The 18,273-nt window shown below is 41.2% G+C and overlaps 1 protein-coding gene across 4 annotated transcripts in view; it reads left to right on the forward strand.

Annotated features, from left to right (window-relative positions):
- Positions 1 to 18,273, forward strand: part of LOC127417404 (zinc finger protein 423-like) — a 207,034-nt gene that overhangs the window by 52,944 nt on the left and 135,817 nt on the right. For 2 of the 4 annotated variants that reach the window (XM_051657436.1, XM_051657438.1), the window contains exon 3: positions 1,217 to 1,426. In XM_051657436.1, the coding sequence (XP_051513396.1) occupies positions 1,217 to 1,426 (210 nt within the window). The remainder of the gene's footprint in view (positions 1 to 1,216; positions 1,427 to 18,273) is intronic. The other 2 variants (XM_051657437.1, XM_051657439.1) reach the window with 1 other exon arrangement.

The following is an 18,273-nucleotide window of genomic DNA, read 5'->3' on the forward strand; positions in this document are numbered from 1 at the left end:
CCCCACCTCTCTACTCTCTGCTCTGGTGGGGGTGAAATAAACTAGAGCACCTCAACGCTTCATTCAAATGCCCCTCCAGATACCTGCCAAACCCCACGCATATAGACAAACCTCTAGCTCTATGCCCATCCATCCCCACCTGCAGTCCTGACTGGGCTGGGGCCCAAAGCGAGGCCTTGGCTCTCCTCCGGCCGGGCTTCGATCCGCAGGCCCCATTAACGTCGCCTGCTGCAGAGCGGTGTAATGCAGCGGCAAGCCTGGCCAAATTAGAGCTGATCAGAATGTGTGGAGCGCAGGAATGGCCACCTCCTGCTTCACTCTGATTGCACAAGTCCAGGATGATTAGACAGGATGTTAAGCCCGCGGGAGCCGGTGAACAGCCCACCCTCTGGCCCCTTACTTCCTCCCACCTTTTTTTCTGCTCTCTCTGCCCCTCACGTTTCCTCCATTCCTTTGCTCTTGTTCTCTCCTCCTCTGTTTGCCTTGTTGACTTTGTTTCTTCACTTTGTCTGGTCTCTCTGTTCGATTTTTTTATTTTATTTTTATTTTTTATTTCTCAATCTCATCAGTGTCTCCAGGTTGAGGTCTCTCAGCACCCTGCGTTTTGTACGTCTTCTTGTCTTGCTTCCTCTGTCTCTCTCTCTCTCTCTCTCTCTCACTCAATCTTGCTCTCTCCTCCCTTTTTCTCCAGTCTCATGTGTAGCTCTTTCAGTGTAAAGCCTAAAATGTGATAATAAGGTGTGAAAATGGAGCCACAATGGCGGAAGGAGGATTGCAGTGGCAGATTTCACCACTGGTCCTTTACCGTGTGCCACAAGCGACTGGGTGGCTCACACTCAAGCGGCACTCGAAGCCTCTGCCCCTCTCTTATACTTTAGTCTAGCGGCTCACAGGAGCTTTAATGCAGTTTTTACTGAATCTAGACATGTGAAGTTGGAATTTATCCTGATAGAATGAGAAATGTAAAAATGTTTAGGTCATTTTACAGCAAAGAACTCCAATGGATTTGTAGTTGTTTGATAACACCGGGTTGTAATTTTTGTAAACTGATTTAAGGAGCTATCATCAGCACATATAAAGTACAACATGTAACAGGCTTGAAATAATTTTTGTGGTTTGATACAGCTGTCAATAGCAATCCCTTGTTCTCATATCTTGCTCCTTTCTGTCTGTGGTGTGCGTGCGTGTGTGTGTGTGTGTGTGTGTGTGTGTGTAGATACTGCTGTATTGGAGCGAGACTCCGATCGAAAAGAAAGCAGGACAACTGGAGAGGACGGAGAACAGAGTGTGACGAGTCATGATGAGAGGGTGGGAGAGGAGGATCTAGATGATGACTCCATCTTCACCTGTGACAACTGCCAACAAGACTTTGAGTGCCTGGCAGACCTGACCGAGCACCGCACCAACCACTGCCCAGCAGGTTTGTGTATGTGTGTTTCAGTCTTCCACTGTCTTTAAAGGTGTATATTTTAAAGTGTATTATGATTTTTTTTTCAGTGTTATCATTTTTTCTTCTATCACAGTTTAATGTGGATAGACAACTGTAAATAAGCCATTCATATTTTGACTTTCCTCTGAAGAGTGTTAAAAACTGTGGCTCTTCACTGTGGTACATTCAAAACATTGCTCTGTTTGTTTTTTATCAGCCCAACATGGCAGCATTGGGAGTTTCTACCTGTATGTCCTACCTGTTTGTTTGAAACAGACAGTCCCGCCCAAACTCACGTTATTGGTTGAACCAGTGTTGCTGTGTCAGGCTGCTCCTGAAGCAGTTTTTGAAAAGTGGCACATGGCCATTTTGTTAACAGTTTTTAGGGTAGTCAGTATATGAATGGCTTATTTGTAGTTGCCTATACAGGTCAGATATAATAATAATAATTATACTTTAACATTGAAAAAAAAATTACAGACTTCACCTTAAATTTCTCATCTTATTTCTGAGGAAAATAATATTCTGCTGGAGGCAGCAGTTGGTATAGTTCTGCAGGCAGTAGGGTTACTCTGAGGCCGTTGGCTGTTCTGGAGTAAGTATACTCCCTCAGGAGAGTGGTGTTTTAAAGCTAACATGCAGTACACACACACAATAGCCGTTATTACAATAGCGGTAATTAATGAAACGCTGAAAGCGGCTCTGCAGGGGCATCTGCTTCCTAGCAGATTAATCAAGGGCCTCTCCTTAACGAGCATAAAAACTGAGGAGAAGAGGGGGAGAGGTAGAAAGACATAGAGACAAAGAGCACAGAATTCCACTGCAGTCTCATGCAGTATATTTTATGAATAATCTCTCTGAATTTTTTTCAGTTGTATAAAATGTTCTGTATAAACAGTCTCAAATATGATGCCAGTGGCCCTCATCATAGCAGATCACACTTGTTTCTGAAAGGACAAAATACAGTGTAAAAGCCTTGGCTGCTTACAAATAATGAAATTTTGGCCCTATATTTTAGAGGCGATTTCCGCTCCAGAGTCATCAGAGAACTGCATATTGGAGGGGAAAAAGAAAGTGAAATTAAATGGTAAAATGCAGCATCCCCAGGGTTGCGCGAGCTAGAGAAAGAGGAAATATTTTATTTAATAAAATAGCAATAGTAATAATAATGATAATAATAATGTATTTATTATTATTACTATTAAAATGTATTAATAAAAACAATTAAACAATTAAATTAAATATTTTTTAAATAAAATAAAGCAGTACATTTAAAAGCTCACTGTTGAATACTTCTTTTGTCAAAGTTTTTGACACTTATTGGAGCTGGTCTAGTGGGGGAGAGTGTAACATGTTGGTGGTGACTTCATCAGATAAGGGACAAATGCATGCCATTTTCTGTGTGTATCCGTGTGTGTGTGTGTGTGTGTGTGTGTGTGTGTGTATGTGTGTGTGTGAGAGAGAGAGGGAGGCCATGTTGTGGAGAGCAGTGGATGGTTCCCATGGCCCCGAGGAGAGCCTGGCCAATATCAGCACACCAGCAGAAGGCTCATAAAGCCACTCTATCAATTTACAGTTATTATTATGACCGCATGCCCCGTCAGAGCAGGAATATTCTCTCTCATTTCAAGACACGCCACGCCATGCCACGAAAAATGAAATTTCTATTCCCTTAACAGAAGAGAATTCATTGTGGCTATAGAATTACACCTGGAATCCCATCATCTGTTTGTGCTGTTGTGCACTTAACTGATGTGCGCACACTGTCCTCTTGCTTCGACAATAATATAACCTCTAAAATAGTTGCTACCAGTCTCTGCTGTCATTGTCTTTACCCGTCTGTCCCTCCATCCTCCCCTTTTTCTTTTTTCCCTTGCCGCCATTGATCGCTGGTCATATGAGCTCCACAGGAGATGATATTGGAGACCAGAAATGTCTGCCTTTCTGTCCCTCCAAATGTCTTTGGCTCTGTTTTCAGCTGAACAATGAACTCAATTCTACTGTATATCTCACTCTATAGCACTTTAGAGGAAGTGCTAATGCCAGAATTGTAATTATGTCATTAGTTACTCACCCTCATGTCTTTTGAAACCCGTATGCAGTTATGTTTCTATTAACACCAACTGAGAATTTTAAAACAACTCTTACATGTAGTTAATAGTGACTGTCTCTCAAGCACACACACAAAAAAACAAAACAATAAAAAGACCACAAAAGTAGTCCATATGACTATATTCCAAGTCTTTTGAAGTCATACGATCACTTTGTTCAAAGAGAATGAATTGTAGGTCGTCATTCACTGATAATATTCACCTCCTTTGCAGCACTTAATGTAAATCAAATATGCTGTCAAACCTGCACCATAGCACTATATTTGATATTCTATAATAGTAGAATTTTAATTGTTTGATTTTCCTCAATTTTTTTTTTCTCCCTTTAAGATTTATTTTTTTTAAGAACGTGTTGATGTGCATGATTTGAAAGAGGTGCAGGAAGATTAGATTTCAACATACGTTTGTTTGTTTGCATTGCATGAATCTTTGTTTCATTTGTATGTTATATAAAGGAATGGAGCAACCATCATACTCTTAGTCTACACTTATTCTCCTAATATCTGGGGCCACACTTTTCTACATGACCCTATATTGTTTCTGTTTACCTATTGATGTCGCAACTGGCACAATGCAGTTTGTATAAGTAAGTGCGTCTGTGTAAGAAAGATACCACACACTTGCTGGTCGTAAGACGCCATTATATTGTCTAGTCTATGTGTGTGTGTGAATCTATTGGGTCATGAGTGTAAATTAGTGTTTGTGTGCACAAATATGTGAAAGTGTGTATGAAATGTGTGTGTGAGTGTTGTGCTGTGAGCTGATTCTGATGGGAGGCTCTACTAGTGGAGGAATCTGGAACACTGGTTCCCTAAGGAGCGCTTGGAAAAAAAAAACTCAGATCAAATGGAGAACATTCACAGTGCTGCTCCGCTCCACTGCCCTGCAACCGGCCAAGGTTGGGCCCTGGCTGTTAACAACACTCACCTCTCTTCCTCTTTCTCTCTCTCTCTCTCTGTCTCTCTCTCTCGTCTCCTTTCTCTGTCCCCTGTGGCGTTGTACTGCTGACCCTCCCTTCGTTGTCTGGAACAGAAGGCCCATTATTCCCCTGGGTTTGGCTCAGTTAAAAACAGAGGCCCAGTTTAGACTCACAGCAAAGCATGTGGACCAGTAGACTCGTTCAGGTGTCCTCTCAGCAATTAGTACCCTCGCTAACCTATACGTGTTGCATGCTGTTGTACTGATTATTATATTGTTGACATTCAGTAGAGCAGCACAATTGCAAGTGTGATAATGTTTGTATACAACAGTTTTACAAGCAAAGTTAAAATCAAGTAACTTGCATTTTAGACAATATGGCCAGTTATTTTGTCTTTTTTTGCTCCGCTAACAAAAATGGTTCCAAGCAAAACCATAGTACGATCTATTTTACGAGTCACTGAGCAAAACAGACTGACAGCTGAAAGAGAGTGATACAAAGATTACTGTTATACTAAATATCGGCATTTTTGGAATGCCACCTGTCAAATCTTATTGGTGAACCAGAGCTTACTGGTGTAAAATGCAATTTTGACTACCCTATAATCTTTCTAAACTAATGTGGCAGCACAGCGGGGGGAGGCGGAGGGGGGGATTGGGACAGCGATGGCGATGCGCACGCACACACACACACACACACATGTTGGTGCGGCTATCCTTATGAGGACTCTACGTAGACATAATTTTAATACTGTACGAACTATAGATTCTATCCCCTAACCCTACCCCTAAACCTAACCCTCACAAAAAACTTTCTGCATTTTTACATTTTCAATAAAACATTGTTTAGTATGTTTTTTTTTTTTAAAGTGATTTGAATTATGGGGGCACTAGAAATGTCCTCATAAACCACATTTATAGCATAATACCCTTGGAATTAACAGTTTGTAACCTAAAAAAATTTCCTCATAAACCGCCCACACACACACACACACACACACACACACACACACACACACACACACACACAGAGTTGACCACTGCATGGCAGCTGAGCTCTTCTAGCTTGTTCCTCTAGATCAAAATTCTTCTGACATCCTTTGACCCATGTCTTAAAAAACAACAACAAAAAAAAAAACAGTGGTAAATATTTTGAATGTCTATGCACCTGTATATAAAATGAATGTTGGAATGTGTGTTTCCGAAGGAGCGCGAGGGAGAGAGGCTGATAGAGAGAGGAGACTTCGGGAGTAAGCCAGAGAATGGTTGAATGAAGCAGGCAGCCGTGTGGGTAAACGAGAGAGCTGTCCATCAGCTGGGGGGCGGGCTCTCCACCTGTCAGATACAAATAGGAGGCGAGTGCTAATTAACCCGCCTTCAGAAGACTGAGGGGAACGGCAAGCGCTCCAGAGAGACGGACTCAGAGAGAAATGGGAGGGAGGGAGTGGAGGGGGGTTTGCAGTCAGTAGAAATAGCTCTACACAGCTCACACTCTCTCTGCTACTGCTCCGAGACAGAAGGGTTGGAAGACGAATGAGAGGGAGGCATATTCATTTTTTTTGGCTTTTTTGCCACTTTTATTTATAGGTATAGTCGAGAGAGGACAGGAGATGATGGGTAGAATAGGAAGGAATGGGGTCAGTCAATGTCACAAGATGGATTCAGACTTTCTCGGCTGCATGTGCACTACAGTCCGGAGTGTGCTAACCGATAGGCCATGGCTCCGACATGCGACACGGCTTAAATTCAAACCCCCACATATTCATAAATGCTCCAAACTACAATACTTTCACAGTGTTTCTTTTTCTTCTTTCAGTTATTTCATTTTCTTAGTTTTTGCTAGTTTTGTTTAAATGCTTATTTTAGCATTTATAAATACTGTAATCATAATTGTCAGGCCCAGAGAGACTCTGTGCACATTTTCTGTGCTAGGCATGTGCTAGCAGAGTAAAATATGTTAAAATATGGTAGTTTGTTTGCCGCGGTTCTTTGATTGGTGGATCTTCTCCTTCAAGGATCATAGGTAGTGTAGTTATTCACCACAAATTCTGCTATTTAAGCAGACTGATAGCTTCAGCAGAAACTTATACCATTGATTAACAACCTCGGAGCTCATGGTATGTCTGTCTTTAAAGGTTTATATAGTAAGTAATCATTAAACATCAGTTCCCCTAAAATTAATGGGATTTGTACTTCCAGAACCAGACTGTTGCAATCTATTGGTAGCTGCGAGCATTAGCAAATTTGCAAATATTTAAAGGTGAAGTCTGCAATATTCTAGGAATTGCTAATTATCAAGGAATTGCAAATATAATGACTAAGAATAATGATCCATTAATTGTGTTTTATTTTTTTATTTTTTTTGGATTTTCCCCCTTTTTCTCCCAATTTGGAATGCCCAATTCCCAATGTGCTTTTAAGTCCTCGTGGTCGCGTAGGGATTCGCCTCAGTCCAGGTGGAGGAGGACGAATCCCAGTTGCCTCCGCATCTGAGATCGTCAACCCGCGCATCTTATCACGTGGCTTGTTGATAACGCGTGTGGAACCCATCCACCGCGGCAACCACGCTCAACAGTTGAACCACATTACGTATAGCGATCACGAGGAGGTTACCCCATGTGACTCTACCCTCCCTAGCAACTGGGCCAATTTGGTTGCTTAGGAGACCTGGCTGGAGTCACTCAGCACGCCCTGGGATTTGAACTAGCGAACTAGCAAACTCTAGGGGTGGTTGCCAGCGTCTTTACCACTGAGCTACCCAGGCCCCCTTAACCTGTTGATGTGCATGCCCCACCTCCACCAGAACTGATGTCACTTTGCTTAAATTAGTTCACATTTACTATACAGTCAAGTCAAAAAAGAGTTAATAATGTTGACAAATTATAAAGATGTATAATTTGTCAACATTATGAAAAATTTTGAGCAGCACACTATATAGTAAATGTGAACTCATTTAAGCAAAGTAAAGTCAAACCCATAAATGAGCATCAACAGGTTAATTGTGTTTTATTAAACACTTCAACAGATAATCAAACAGATATTCTCAGCCCAAACTCAAGCCATTGGCTAAGCAAATATTCAAACAGTAATATTTTGAAATAGCCACAGTGTTTAGATTTTTTTTTTACCTATGAATGGCTTACTTTAGGGACTAAAAACAAAATGTTTTTCATTTCAGTTTGTTCTGAGCAAAAACGATATATTTTTCATTCAGGTTCAGAAGTTCCACAGCCTCCTTTCCAAAAGGTTACCAGTTAGAACAAAATAAAAAAGAACGGTTAATCTCTCTCACTTTTTTCGACACTGTTTACAGCATTCGCACAAGGTCACACAAAGTGCTTAAAGTGCTTGAATTTAGCTTTAAAAAATGTAAGTGGTAACACTTTACAATAATGTTCCATTTGTTAACATTAGTAAATGCATTAGTTATCATGAATAAACAATTTACAATATATTTGTTACAGCATTTATTAATCTTTGTTAATGTTAGTTAATAAAAATACAATTGTTCATTGTTAGTTCACTTTAGTTCATAATGCATTAATGTTAACTAATGCAACTTTTAAAAAAAATTATTAGTATATGTTGAAATTAACATTAAGATTAATAAATGCTTAAAAATTATTGTTCATTGTTAGTTCATGTTAACTAAAGTTGTTAATTAATGTTTACAAATTAAACCTTATTTTAAAGTGTTACCATATAAGTACTGGAATACCTGTAAAATCACCTCGTTTTGTTGAAAAGTGCTTGAGATTAAAACAGAACATTTATTCCATGTAATGTGTCCATCAAAGATGAGATCCTGCACTCCACTTTCATTGAATAATGTGTCTTAGGCTTATTTGTTTGCGTTATATGAGAAACTATTATTATTATTTAAACTTTGAGGATTTACATTGTGTATTAAAGAACTATATTTGAATGAAAAATTATAATGTGCATTTTGCTCAAACATTAAAAAAAATAAACACAATTTTGTATCATACTTTGTCATTTAAGTGATATTATCTTGAGTCGAGATTATATTTAATCGTGAACCTCATATTCAATATCAAACCGAATCGTGAGAGTACCATATAATCCCATCCTAGTTGTCTCTGCATATTAAGCTGGGGTAGGAGAAGGTATTTGGTTATCAAAAAAAAAATTACATCAGCCTTCATAATGAATATGCAAGGAGCCGAAGAAATTTTGTTAATGACAAGCATTCCAATTCTAAGGAAATCTGCAGAGCTTTCGAAAGAGTTCTGCAGGCCTGGGGGCGTATTACAGCAAGATCCTAACTTTAGAATCTTATCTTACCTGTTTGGTAACCATGGCAATTGCAGTTTAGGATCTCATTTAGAACAAAAGATACTACAGAAAAACATTTCCTAAATGCTTTGTCTAAACCACAGATAGGAAAAAGAGTATTACAAAAGCTTCCGATCTTGCCAAATATCTTAAAAAAGTGTTCTAACTTTAGGATAACCCCACTGCCATCCTAACTGAAAGCGTATTTGAAAGCCAACGGTTAGTCACATTACAATACTATGTGTCGTAACTATAGCACTGTGTGAGAATGGCGGTACATTTATTAGTGATAAAAATGCAGAAAAGCGATGTTTGATGGTTGAAACACTTTTGGAAAACCCAGTTGATGTGCTCCGCTTTGACTTCACAGCAGCCATTTGCGTGTTGTTGGTTGCTTGATAATTGACATGAGAGTTGATTATCAAATTCGATGGAGTGGTTTAGTATTTCCTAACTTAGAGATAAGATAGGATTTTGTAAGATAAGATAAGAATCCTAAATCAAGTTCGGATTTGCTTCTGTAAAATTAATTTGTGAAAAATCCTAACTTAACTGATCAGGTCTTAACTTGACCCTTAAGATCAGAAGTGCTCTGTAAAATGCCCCCTGGTAATCATACGTATACCCCTCTTTCTCCCTCTCTCTCTTTCTAGATCTGTAACATTCAGTACACACAAACTCATTTACTTCTATACACATGCTCACTCACACACACACACGCACACACACACACAGCTGTGTGCCCCCTCCTCTGCAGGCAGGCTGGGTGGGGAGTTGTGCGCCTGGCAGGCAGTCGGACCATAATGGGGGCATGTGACGGGGCCTCTGGGTGATTCGGTCCCTTGAGAGCCCGCTTTCACCCCCCTCATTCTTCCATTAAACACACACCCAGACTCTCGACAACCACACTTGCCTTGGGCATTTTACGGCATGAATATATATCTCCTTTCTACCCTCCTATCCATCCATCCATCTGTATGTCAGTCCTGGCCAACCAAAGACCCCCCAACTCCTGCTGCCTGTCGTCACTGCGGCAGCTGAATCCAGAGAGGCCAAGACTCTTATTAAAGCTGCAGATCATTTTCCTTCTCCCATCATCCTACAGAGAGAGAGCTGAGAGAGAGAGAGAGAGAGAGAGAGAGAGAGAGAGAGAGGAGAATAGTTTGAAACTTGATCCAGCTTTGCTGAGAAAGAAGAAAAAGTGACATGTGGAGAAGGACAAACTTAGATATTTGACATCCTGGTTGTTATTGATGTTAATTTAGATTATTTTGTGAATAATTGTGTCTAGACATAAATTTGAATATCAAAGGAATGTTCTGGATTAAATACAAGCTTATCTCTTTTAACTTAAAGATATGTTATTAAAGTGTGTTTATTTTTCAGTTTTCAAATACTGTTTCCTATCCAATCTTAATATGCAGAGACAACTGTAAGTAAGCCATTTTGGGTGTAAACGCTGTGGCTCTGTGGCACTATCAAAACATTGTTTTATTGACCAATGCCAGATGATCAGGAAACCTTTAAAAAAAAAAAACTCTTAAGAATGATTGCAAAATTCTTTTTGTAATTCCGTTTGGTGGTGCTAGTGGCACAGAAATGACAAAATTTGCGTAGGCGGATGGGTTAAGCCGTTGCGTACCGTCTCCAGTATGCGAGCGGGGCCCGAGTTGAGGTGGCAGTTGGGGTGGCAAAGCTCATTTTTGGGGTGGCAGCTGTCACCCTGTGCCACCCTTCTGGCCATGCTTACCTTTTCTGGCTTTCAATTGAAGTCTATGGGGAAATGTGCCCAATTTTGCAATATAGTCTTCTATTGCAAGCATATAACTGCCTATCGGTTATTTTGTTTATTTTAACAAACCGTGGGATGAGTCGAAATATTTCCCCTGCATGTTTCCAGGGATACTCCTGCTTTGCGTCTGCATTAGCGGTACCTATCAGAGAAGCGTATATGCAAGTGCATTTGCGTGTCTCTGTGTGTTTGCAAATCAGACTATGCGTGTTCCCTCAAAGTGAGTGCTGCTTTGTGTACTGGTCCTCCCTTACCCCCTCCATTCCCTCTCTCTCTCTCTCAGACCCAGAGGGTGGCCTGAAGATTCCTCCACTAAGCCTTTGGCACAGATACAAATGCAGTCACAGCTGGTTGTAAACTCAGGTTTTCCAGGGAGAGCAAGAGCCCTGCCTCCATAAGAGAGAGATTGAGGGGAGGGGAGGGGGCACAGCATGCAAGGAGCGAGAGAGAGGGAGGGGGTTAGACGAAGGAGGGTTGTTTCAAAGAACACTGGAAGTCATTTTTCATCACTGGGTTCATTTTTCATGATGAAGTTCTTTTTCTCTCTCTTTGTCTCTCTCTGTCCCTGTCTTTCTGTGTCTCTTGTTCTTTTCTCTTTATCTCTTTCTTCCTCACATACATGACTCTGCTTATCTTATGTTTTTCCCTTCTTTCAGCCCTAGATTTTCCTTTTCCCCTCTTATAAAATATGGATGGCACCAGTTTTGGGGCACTCTGGCAGAGAGAGCAGCGCTCTGTCTTAGTAGAGTCTCGGCATGTGCATGCACCTAAACACTTCGTTGAGCAATCTGTCAACATGTCAGCAACACATGTTTTGTAAAAAAAAAAAAAAAAGAAAGAAAGAAAAAAATAAGAAGAGAAAAAAAGGAAAAAAGCGCTTCCAGAGGGAGTAATGGCTCCCACCAGGACTCCGAAAATGCTTTGAATTCAGTAGATTTATATTGCGGGGGGACTCCCCTGGGGTGCCTTTTTTTACAATGCCTGCATTTCAGAAATTTGAGCCAAAGACCCCTGGGGGCATCCTTTCATAATGCCTGAAAATGTAGGGTTATATTTTGTGCAGTTCCCCATGGGGCCTTTATTAATACCTGAATTCTGAGGGACTGGAAATTACACAGGGACTCTGTGGGGGCCTGCACTCTCACCAGGAAGGGAGAAAAACTCTGTGGGGACATTTTCTCTTCTCTTCTCTTCTCTTCTCTTCTCTTCTCTTCCCTTTTCCTTCCATCCTCTTCTCTCCTCTCTCTCTTTCTCTTCTCTCCATTTCTTTTCTGCTTCACGCAAGAGTGAAATAAAAGAATTTGCCAAAGGACACAAAAAGGAGTGTGTGTTGGCGGCAGCGTACTTGTATTCAGCTTGCCTTCTCTGAGGGAAAAAATCAGCCGATTAAAAATGTAACTTTCTTTCCTCCTTTCTATATCTCTCTCTCCCTCTCTCTTTATGCTGCTGTGTTGAGCAGGCGGGCGGAAGAGGGGAGAGTAAATATTTGGTCTGTCTGCGTGTGCCCAGGAAGCAGCCAAAATCTGTTGGAATATCCACACGTTTTTTTTTTTCCTGGTTGTAGAGAGATCGAGAGAGAGAGGTAGAGCTGATATTCCAGCCACCAAACACACTCATTTGTATTCATTGGCTTTAAGAAGGGTGTGTACTGACAAATAAATGTACAGATAATGAAAGTACACAATTACAAATCTATTTCTTTTGGTGCATATCCATTCTAATATGCTTAATTCATTCAATGCTTATTTACACAAGCTCTGGTCATGCGTAGTTTTGTTTTGGTGGGCGAATTTGATGCAGCTAGCATCATTGCCAGGTTCACTTCGTCTCTCTTATTCAGTATTACCCTCTAATGCATAAATACTACAGCACAGCATAACTCATTCATACATACAGGTCTGTTCGCGCCTCAGGAAGTGCGCTAGTTTGAAATGAATTTTTTGCAGATTAAATTAAAGTTTCTTTTCCTGGATGTGACACAAATGCGTAGATTCCAGGGGGGATGGGGGGAGGTAACACCCCCCCCCCATAATAAAAACAAGCAAGTACAATCCCCCCAATATTTTTACCTTGATCAATGGAAACATGTAAATTCTTCACACTGTAACCCCCCCAATTTTCAAGCCAAATCTATATGCTTGATGTGACTGCTCAACTTTGAGCCCAGATTTAGTCGAGGCCAACACTGCTCCTATTGAACGATTGTGTGGGTGCGATGGAGTGTGCAGGTCCATTCTAAGATGGCTGCCTTTTGTTAGTTTTGCTCCCGGACACAGCCTTTGTCAGAGCCCTGGGTGAGGATCTGTAGGTTGGAGAGGTCAGGTGTTCGGTCCTTCAATGGCCATGTTGATTGGTTTGCATCTTAGTTAGCGTGCATGAAAGGTTTGTTCTAGAATGTGACCCCCTGTTGGTGGGCGTGACCTCCGTGACCCTGGGTGTTGGAAAATAGAGCCATCACCAGGTTCTTCACGGGGAGTCGTAGTAATGAGGAACAGCCTATTCTCTTAGATTCTTGTGCCCCTGTGGCAGTTGCCCCCCAAACCTGTCTCCCCCTCTCTCCGTCTCTCACCCTGTAGTGGAGTGGCTCTCAACTGGTTTTGATTCAGGACCGAGATTTACACTGGACATCAAATGGCGACCCAGCATAATGGCAACATTTTTAAACTTTTAAAACTTAATTTTAAATTTACTAATATTACTAGAAAAATTTAATTTTGTAATATTACCAGGAATTGCATAGGCCCAATAATATGCAAAATTATTAACATGACACAGGCTGGGCCTGGGTAGCTCTGCGAGTATTGACGCTAACTACCACTCCTGGAGTCACGAGTTTGAATCCAGGGTGTGCTGAGTGACTTCAGCCAGGTCTCCTAAGCAACCAAATTGGCCCGGTTGCTAGGGAGGGTAGAGTCACATGGGGTAACCTCCTCATGGTCGCGATTAGTGGTTCTTGCTCTTAGTGGGGCACGTGGTAAGTGTGCGTGGATCGCGGAGAGTAGCATGAGCCTCCACATGCTGGGAGTCTCCGTGGTGTCATGCACAACGAGCCACGTGATAAGATGCATAGATTGACTGTCTCAGAAGCGGAGGCAACTGAGACTTATCCTACGCCACCCGGATTGAGGTGCTTAACCGCGCCACCACGAGGACCTACTAAGTAGTGGGAATTGGGCATTCCAAATTATGGAGAAAAGGGGATAAAAAAATTTAAAAAACATGACACAGGCTGCCAATTTTCTAAATGCATAAGCAAAAGAAGTATGGTTTACCAACCTGTATTAGCCATACTCAAATATTGTAGAGTTTGACTGGACTCACTGCCTTTGCTGTTTTGCAATCATTTTCTCCTTCAATTTAAAAGCATGATTATATCATTTTTTGCATTTAGCATTTTATTTTTTATTTTCAGAGTCCGCTACTCTATCAGACTTGTGACCCATTTTTAGGTCACATCCTACCAGTTGAAAACCACTGCTGTAGTGGGTAACCCAAACTCTGCCCTCCCTCTCACTGTTTTTTCTTTTCTCCCTGTCTCCCTCTCTCTAGCTCTCATGCAGTGTACTTTCTCCCTTCTTCATTTTCTTTTCACTCACTCTCTACTTCCTGTTGGGTTTGGCCCATTTGCCCCCAACTGTCTCTCTCAATCTCTGGCTTCTCCATTATGGTTTGTGGCTACTAGCTGTGCTCCTCCACTCCTCACTGGCTCTCTATAGCCGGCTTAGCATAGGCTGAAAGTGGGCGTAGAGTGGGCCAGTGTGGGCCCTGCAGGTTTGGCCCTCAAGATGTGCCACTGCTTTTAAAGGTGCTGTTGTTGTTACCATAAACCAACGTCTCTTTTAAGGAAAGTCATTGTGGCCATCTTGGTAATGCCCCTGGGCAACTATTTCAAGTTGTATAAGTACAGCTCCTATCTACTTAAATGAGGGGAGAAAATGAAATCTCCAAAACTGCTTGGCAAGATTACTTTACAAGAACATATTACAAATCGGACAACAATGGCTTCTTTAGCTCAAATCATGAAAATAAATATATATTTTTCAGGTTGGCGATGCCTCTGCTAACAAGGCGATTGGCTCCTTTACTGAAAGACTGAACTTCAGTTCCTCTATGAAAAATGCAATTGGCTCTATTATGGTAAGGCGTACCATAGCTGACATTTTGAGCACTACAGTTTATCCCATTCATTCTTATATGAGTGGACCGACTCCCCCTCTTTTAATGTCTCTGCCATGATATATCCCTAAAGTGAGAGGGAAATGAGAGATTGATAAGAATAATGTACAAGCTGCTTACCCTAGCCCTTAGCCTATCCCTAACACTACTTGTACCCCTTCCCCATCCCTAAATCTCCTTCGTTGACAGGGATGTTTTTCCAGGAACACATCTTGGCTAAATTACTGCCACCATGCATCTTCCTACTTAGGGTTAGGGAATACGGCTATGTTTTTGACAGGAATGTTGTTCCAGGACCAACCAATTATGTTAGACTTGATCTTACTTGGCAAAATCACGGTGACCAAAGATATGGTCAGGTAGTGTCGTATGTCAACACAGCTCTGTAGCTGCAGACCTTGAGTATGCACACATACACACCTAGACCCATATACTCTTTCACATTTGCTTTCTCAAGGGGTCCAATATACATACACACACTCGCTCGCACACATACACACACTTGGTGCAGTAGAGCCAAAGGGCAGTGTGCCAGGGGGAGAGCTGTTATAATAGTTTTAACCCTGCACTCAGGTGTGGCTCGCCTTTGTCAAGTGAAATGTCAGGAAAAGCAGTGCCCCTGGGATGTGCACACGGAGAGAACTGGGCAAGACTATCTGAATCCACACTCCTTTCAAAGAGCCCTGCCTTTCCCCCTCTGCAGACAGACCAGAGTCCATTAACCACAGCCGACAGCATACACAGACACAAACTCAGCCTTATTGACACACATGCATGCATGTGCACTGATACAGCTTGCAGACATACACGCATTGGCTGTACATGTAAAATGACTTTTTCTGGACTCTTCCTTTGTTACCTTTAAAGGGATGTGAAGACTACTTTTTCAGCTCTATTTTAAAACCTAGTGAGGTGCCTCACTGTCTGCCTCCTACATAGGCAGCTGCCTTTTAAGACAGAATCCTAACTGAAGTAGAACATCATAAGTCACTGATTTGAAGAGCTCTATATGGGCAGCATCTCCTTGTGGCACACAAACATTCCTCAAGTGAAGTGTATGGGAGTCTTGACTCAATTTGTTCTGATGAAGTTTGATGTTAGCATGTTGCTAAGCTAACAACATGGTCTAATAAGCATAAAAATACATAGCACACAAATATTGGGTAAAAAAAAGGCCAGTTTAAAAAAAAAAAATCAGATTTAACTTCTTTGTATTCAAGTATTGAATACAATATTTTAGTATGGAATGAAATAGGTATGTTTATAATCATAATTTCTCCCAACCCTGACATTGGGTGCCTTGGGCTAAATGAAAATGTATTTGGCCATTAGAAGGTACTTCTAATGCTTAGTAGACAGCAGAACAATGCTGTCTAGATATAGGCAGCTCACTAGGTTTTGGAACAGAGTTACTAGTGTGTATGTTTATAGGCTTTAGTGCTCTCCTGATTTTTCAGCCAATCACCGTGTGTCATGTAATCAACAGAGCGCTACCCACCCCTACTGTGATTATTACCTCCCATGACTTGTATAAGCTTCATATCTCCTCATATATGTATTAGGTCTCATTATGATACGTGTATTTTCATTTTGCACATGGCCCTCGCATGTCTCTGTCAGTATTGTGGCGAGTGTGTCTGCAAATGATAGAGGACCTCTTTTCCGATCTTCCCATGAGGACAGCCTCTCTCAGGGACCTCCACCAGCCTTAGGCAGGGTCTCAAACACCCATTACGCCCTCCCTCTATCTTTCTCGCTCGTACACATACAGACACTCATACAGGGTGACGTCAGTGGCTGGTTGCTCCCCTGGGTGCCGGGAGCAGTCTTTGTTCCCCTTCGTTTCCCCCTCCCCTCCAGTCCTGCTCCTCTCTATGTCCTTTGTCCCTGGAAATAGCCATCCAGCTAAGTGCCTGATTGGAATCCTTCGCGCCTTGGCAGGGTCGCAAAGGGGGGCATCTAAAAACGAGAGGGTGTGAGAGATGGATGGATTGGAGGATATAGATTTAAAGGTGAAGTGTATCACTTTTTCAGCATTTAAGTACTTTCTCGTATCCCTGCTTAATTTTTTAGACAACAATAAGTAAGCCATAGTAGGTTGATTTTCCTGAAAGGTGTAAGCACTGTGAGTCTGTGGCGCTATCAAAACATTACCGTTTTTTTGAGCATCCCAGCTAGCCTAACATAACAACATTAGCTCAACCAATGGCATGAGTTTGGGGCAGGATTATCTGTTTTCTCGACTAATGGATGCAGCGTGTTTGGGAAATCAGTTTAAAAATAATAATTACCATTGCAATTCCATTTGGTGTCTCTAGAGGCCCAGAAAATACACACTTTTCAAACACAATATAAGACGTTTCACATTTAAGTTTTTTCCCTTCTTTGAATGATGACAAATGGAATTAGTGCAGTAGGTGCACATTGTTTTGTCGATGCCTGTGACAGTGGAGCTTCCCAAGAGAGAACGAGCAAGAGAGAGAAAAGGGAAGTGTGTGATGGGGGTTGAACATTCAAAGGAGACGGCCCTCTATTGGGGTTAAAGATCTGGAGAATCCTTCTGCTGTTCCTCTGAGCTCAGATCCTACACCATCCACCTCTCTAAAATATTTAAACCTGTTTCTCATTTCTGGGGAGGATTGGAAACTCACTGCTGAATAAGTAACCAGACCTAGGGGTGGGTGGCGACGCCAACACATGAACTCCACTTGTGGAAAACACGACATATACAACAGGCACAACCATACAAGAAAATTAGGAAAAATGAAAGTCACATTAATAGCCTTAATGTCTCAGCATTGCAGTCTTCCCTCAGAAGGCCTCTGTTCTTTTTATTCTTTTCCTTTTTTTTCTTTTCTTTTCATTTTCTTTCCTTTTCCCCTTTTCATTTTCTTTCCTTTCCTTTCCTTTTCTCGTTCCTTTCTTTTTCTTTCCTTTCCTTTCCTTTTTCTTGTCCTTTTCTTTCCTTTTTCCTGTTCCTTTTCTTTCCTTTTTCTTGTTCCTTTTCTTTCCTTTTTCTTGTTCCTTTTCCTTTCCTTTCCTTTCCTTTCCTTTCCTTTTTCTTGTTCCTTTTCTTTCCTTTTTCTTGTTCCTTTTCCTTTCCTTTTCCTTGTTCCTTTTCTTTCCTTTTTCTTGTTCCTTTTCTTTTCTTTTCTTTTCTTTCCTTTTTCTTGTTCCTTTTCTTTTCCTTTCCTTTCCTTTTCTTTCCTTTTTCTTTTCCTTTCCTTTTCTTTCCTTTTTCTTGTTTTTTTCTTTTCCTTTCTCTTGTCCTTTTCTTTTCTTTTTCTTGTTCCTTTTCTTTTCCTTTCCTTTTCTTTCCTTTTTCTTGTTCCTTTTCCTTTCCTTTCCTTTCCTTTCCTTTCCTTTCCTTTCCTTTCCTTTTTCTTGTTCCTTTTCTTTCCTTTTCTTTCCTTTTTATTGTTTTTTTCTTTTCCTTTCTCTTGTCCTTTTCTTTCCTTTTTCTTGTTTCTTTTCCTTTCCTTTTCTTTCCCTTTTCTTGTTCCTTTTCCTTTTCTTTCCTTTTTCTTGTTCTTGTTCTTTTCCTTTCCTTT

Source organism: Myxocyprinus asiaticus, chromosome 26 (assembly GCF_019703515.2).
Source record: "Myxocyprinus asiaticus isolate MX2 ecotype Aquarium Trade chromosome 26, UBuf_Myxa_2, whole genome shotgun sequence".
In the NCBI taxonomy this organism is placed as follows: domain Eukaryota; kingdom Metazoa; phylum Chordata; class Actinopteri; order Cypriniformes; family Catostomidae; genus Myxocyprinus; species Myxocyprinus asiaticus.